At 47.2% G+C, this 5,298-nt stretch overlaps 1 protein-coding gene across 2 annotated transcripts in view; it reads left to right on the top strand.

The window, feature by feature from the left end:
* GLUL (glutamate-ammonia ligase) overlaps positions 1–5,298 on the top strand; it is a 10,500-nt gene that overhangs the window by 684 nt on the left and 4,518 nt on the right. The window contains exons 1-3 of one of the 2 annotated variants that reach the window (XM_006142322.3): positions 483–599; positions 2,338–2,516; positions 4,260–4,421. In XM_006142322.3, coding sequence (XP_006142384.1) covers positions 2,351–2,516; positions 4,260–4,421 — 328 coding nt within the window. In that variant the 5' untranslated portion in view covers positions 483–599; positions 2,338–2,350. Of the gene's footprint in view, positions 1–482; positions 600–2,337; positions 2,517–4,259; positions 4,422–5,298 lie in introns of those variants that run through there. The other variant, XM_006142323.3, reaches the window with a different exon arrangement.

Here is a 5,298-nt window from a genome sequence, read left to right as displayed (position 1 = left end):
CGGGCGCCGCGAGGGGAGAGGCCGGGCCAGGAGGAGGCGGCTGCGGCGCGCGGCCCTTCCCGCCGACGTCCCCTTCCCCTCCCCCCGCCTCTGCCCCCAGCGAGATATGGCCCTCGCGGCGAGGCCCTGAGATCAGCCCCGGGCCCGAGGGGAGGGGCACTCACTTTCGGGACATCGCAGTGGGAACCGGCTGCTCTCAAAGTGGATTATCCCAGCTCTCCCGGGGGCGGGAAGCGGGGGTCTTCCCCCTGCCGCAAATCCGCGAAGAAACCAACGAACGAAGAAGAAGATGACGCGGAGTCCAGGTCCTCGGAGTCCCCCTCCAACTGCTTCGGCTTCGTGGCCTACTCATTAAACTCGGGGGAGAAATCGCGGGTCAAGATTAAGACCCTGAGCCACCAGCCTGCCTGTTCCAGCACCTCCCGCTCGGAACGCTCTCTATCTCCTTCGCCTTCGCCCTCGCCCAGAAAGCTCCGGTGCGTGGACCAGCGAGAGCCCCAGGAGGAGGAGAAGCGCGAGCGCGAATGCGAGCGCAGCCACAAAAAGAGAAGGGCGAGGGAGGGCAACCCCAAGGACACTCTTGACCTTCTGTGGCTAGGGTGAGTGAGGGTGCATGGAGCACACCAACGCCAGCTGCGGGTTCTGCGGAAAACAGAATCCATACCCCCCGCGTCGGCCTGGCACCGTCTGATAGAGTGCACCGTCTCGGTCTCTGGAACAGAGCAGGAGGCAGGAGGAGAACCATGTCGTGGTGTTGGAGGTGTGGCAGGTTGGAGGGGAAGGCCCAGAGGCCAGCCAGAGCCTTTGGAGGGAGCTGGACAGGTCAGCGGTTGGTGCTCTGGCCTTTGAAAGCAGGGACCAACCCAGTTTCTAGGCACACTAGGTGGAGATGTTGAGTCCCTAACCGGGGACTTGACAGACAGTTCTCTTCTTCCCCATGGGGAAGGGTGAGGCTTTGGGAGGGACAAGCAGTTATGTTTTCAGCTGGGCAAACATGGACGGTTGCCTGTAGAAACTTTGCCACTGTACTTCATGGAGTTGCCCAAGCCATTGGAGGAGAACAATGTGTTCCCTTTCCAGACATCCTAGTCCACTAGGGGGTGGAGGATGTGATGTTTTCCTCTTGGATTGAAACTGGTTTGTGGCTTCAGTTTCTCTTCTTTCAGAGGTTTTGTGGTAGTGGTCACTTGCAGTTTTTAGCATGCCTCCAGACCTTTTTGATTTAGGAGTGGGAATTTTCTAGTTACTTAAAATTCTCTAGGGAACTCTTAGAATATTGCCATTCTCACAGTTAAATCTGAACCTCTTTTCTGAAGTGAGAATTTTGCAACAGGCCAGTGGTAATTAGTGGCAGCCTGCTCGCTGGAATTCACTAGAAACAACTGTTTTTACCATGTCGATGGTAATAATGCAGTTCTTTTTATTTCTTATAGGAAACTCTCAGCTTTTTAAACCTTCTAGCCTACCCCCACACTCATCCACAAATCTAAATGTAAGAAGGGTTTTTCTTTTTGAAAAAGTAGAGTCTCCATTAGGACACAGTGAGGTTAAAAGGCAAAAGGAAGTCTTGGACAAAAACCATGCAACCATGCGTAGCAGCCATACCTTTTCTGTGGCGTAGTGTTGTACTGGAGGAAGACAATGTTTTGTAAACTTTCTGTATGTTTCCCAGGAGTCGCTTAGTATTTAAAAACCAATCCTGGGTCAGTTGTTGTGTTGGTTAAGGTGACTGGATCCCACATGGCTAACACTGCAGTTCAAGTCCTGGACCTGGCATCTTGAACACATGCCACACGTACTCAAAATCCTGAAAGAAGGGACTGCAATGTGACTGACCTCTGTGTGTGTGTTGGGGGCGTGGTGATTTCTCTGTCTCTTTGGCAAGCACACACCCTGGGGTGGGGGATGGGAGATGTCCCTTATGAGCCACCCTGAGCAATAGAGCTCGTTTCTGAAACAGCTGTCCGTTCTAGCTTCCAGGAGCCTTGGCTCTGCAGTGACTACAGCTTCAACCTCAGAGCTTTGGTGTAAAGGGGTGATCAAGATCTGCTACCGAAGGCTTGGTTTTTCCTTTCGCAAATACGTGTTTTATTTAAATCTTGTCCAGAGGTGCTCAGAATGTTATAGCCTGCTGCTCTCCGGAGATTTTTGTTTAATAAACATTCATTCTCTTGAAGCAAAGTATATATACATAAATATGCCTATAGATGTGTTGGCTTCCAAAGTGAGTTGTTGCCACCCCCACTCGGACATCTTCATTTATGTGTTCCACTTGAGCCATTCCTGCAGGAGATGAGTTTGGAGTAGGCGTTAATGGTGTGTTCTGTTTCTCTCCAGAACATCTTCCACCATGGCCACCTCAGCGAGTTCCCAGTTGAACAAAGGCATCAAGCAGGTGTACATGTCCCTGCCACAGGGCGAGAAAGTCCAGGCCATGTATATCTGGATCGATGGCACTGGTGAAGGACTGCGCTGTAAGACCCGGACCCTGGACTGTGAGCCCAAGTGTGTGGAAGGTGAGAGGGACAGGGTGGGCGAAGCCCATGCTAGGTAAGGGGCAACAGCCTTAGACCCAGCAGCTAGATCTGGCCTCTCACTGTTTATAAAAAGCTTTCCTAAGGCAGGAGTTTTCGGACTGCATTCAGTCAGCCTTAAGCTCCTACACTGCCTCAACGCATAGCAACAATGAGACCCTTTATTTAAATGGAATCTTGCATGTGAGTCAGTATTGAAGAAAAAAGACTTAGAGTCTGGTGTATGGAGGGTGAGGGGCTGGAGACTTGCTGACTCTTGTCCCTGCCTAGCTGACCCTAAGGTAACCTCAGGAACCCAGTTTGGAAACCACTGCTCTAACCTGACTACACCATCTACAAGTTCTTGGAATACTTACTTAATGCTCATATCAGTGAGTTTCTAGAGACAGAACAAACTCTCTAAAGTGATTTCTAAATTTGAGACTAGCCAGCCACTTGGTTTTAGTTGGTGTCACTTTGAAAAATTCTTAAGCATTCTGATCGCTTCCAGGAGTGACTTTTTTAGAGTTGTGACCTTCATTTTTCAGTCTAGAAAAAGTCCTAACCCTCCCTCTTCTGGAACATGGTCAGAGGGAAAAAAGTCACCTCCTACCTACTTCAGGATAGCTGCTTCTTCTGATAGTGTTTACGTTTGAGTGATTGCTATACAGATAACTTTCTGCTTTCAGACAGCTCAGTCAACAGGAGAGACGTACTGACCTTTAAGACATAGAGGGTGGGTCAGCTCTATGGCCTGATGGTTAAGGTAGCTAAATCCCACATGACTGACCACGGTGTTTGAGTGCTGGACCTAGTATCTTGAGAAACCTGGTATCTTGCTAAGCACATGTATGTATGTTCCCAAAATTCTGAAAGAAGGGAGAGAGGAGGAGAAAGGATTGTAGTGTGACCATTCCCCTTGGGAAGTACTTTCTTGTTCTGTCTCTAAAGAATGCTAAATAAATAAATAAATAAATAAATAAATAAATAAATAAATAAAAATAAAGGAAAATGTGTATACAAGATATGGGGGGCATCTTCCCACCCTCTCTTCAGAGAGATTTTGCCATAAGGCACCTGTGCTTGCCAAAGAGACAGACAGAGAATAAGAAATCACTCCCAGGGAGGATGGCCATGCCACAGTCCCTTCTCCATTCTCCACTTGGGATTTTGGGCATGCACGCACGCACAGACGGTGTGAGTTTCATGCTGCTGGGTACAGGACTCAAACTGGTTTGCCATGCGGGAATCCAGCACCTTAACCACTATGCCACCTGCTGGCTCCTAAGTCATTTTGCTAGTTGTTTCCTTATATTAAAATAAGGACACAACTTGAACTAGAGTAGTTTGTAGACACGGCAGGAGAATGAGAATGGAATAGCATATGTGGTTTACTGGAAGAGTAAGACTCTTCTCTCATCTCAGTATTGTAAATGATTACTCAGGTAGTGATATCAGAATACTTTAGCTTGTCTCCAGCAGACTTCTTTAGAGAAGAAATGGCCTTTACATTGTTTTTGTGACTGGTAAGGAAACAGTACACTGGTCTTACTTGGAACTCAGACAGGAAGGACTTCAAGGCTAGGCGTAGACATTAGGGCTTACATATTGGTGGGCACGTGCATCCTTCACTGTCTTGAAAGAAAGTAAACCTTTAAAGATGGAAAACGTGAGTGAGGGGCTATCTGAATTCTTGTCTAGGAATCTCCTGTACATTATTAAATTAATTTTCTCTTTTTATTCCAGAGTTGCCAGAGTGGAATTTTGATGGTTCTAGTACTTTTCAGTCTGAAGGTTCCAACAGTGACATGTATCTCATCCCTGCTGCCATGTTTCGGGATCCCTTCCGCAAGGACCCCAACAAGCTGGTGTTCTGTGAAGTTATCAAGTACAATCGAAAGCCTGCAGGTGTGTCTGATGCTCCCACCCCAGGCAATGAATGCTGTGAGGGTGAGAGAGAAAATACTCTGAAATCAATATTGGGAAGATGAGACCATCAAAGAACTGTTTTTAAGAATATGGAGGATTAGGTGTCCATCTCTCCACCCTGAACTTCCTCTTTGAAAGAGATAATGTGGGTCCATCTTTCCATGGTCTCCTCTGTCCTTTGCATGAATTGGTGTTAGATTCCTTTAAATCTATTGACTGGTGTACGCTCCAGTGAGACAGCCCTCCTGTCTGTCTCAAGATGTTTAAGAATGTGGATTCTAGGGGCTGGCAAATGATGTGGTGGCTAAGTGTGCTGGGCTTCCACATGGCTCACCATGGTTTGAGTCCCAGACCTGGTGGCTTGCTTTCTCGCTTACCCTCTCTCTTTCTCTCACTCTGTCCCACTCTGGTCATATTTTAAAAAATAATTAAATAATTCTTTCAAACAAACAAACAAACAAAAAAAAACAAGAAAATGAGAGAAGAATGTGGATTCTGGAGTCAGAAGTGTCAGGTTTGACTTGGGATTTGCCATTACTACCAATGAACTTGGACAAATTATCCCTTGTGCTGCCTCCCTTTCACAAATGGGGAAAATAATGAAATCTCAAAGCTGTTTAGAAGATAAAATGAAATAATGTGTGAATCATTTGCAACAATTTACGTCAAATATTAGTTGCCATTTCTCCCAGGCGACTCTCTATCTGCTCTGACCAGACTGAGCATCTTGGTTCACTGATAACATATACTTGGCTTGAGCTTTGCTGTAACCACACCTTTGGGCTCCTGTTTGTGCCGTCTGGCCTGTCTGGCACATCTGTGCTTGCTTTTCAGCTAGTCATTTCTTCAAGTCCTG

Source organism: Tupaia chinensis, unplaced genomic scaffold, assembly GCF_000334495.1.
Source record: "Tupaia chinensis unplaced genomic scaffold, TupChi_1.0 Scaffold000074_1, whole genome shotgun sequence".
Classification (NCBI taxonomy): domain Eukaryota; kingdom Metazoa; phylum Chordata; class Mammalia; order Scandentia; family Tupaiidae; genus Tupaia; species Tupaia belangeri.
Note: the sequence above shows the minus strand (reverse complement) of the source record. Positions and strands in the feature narration are given on the sequence as shown.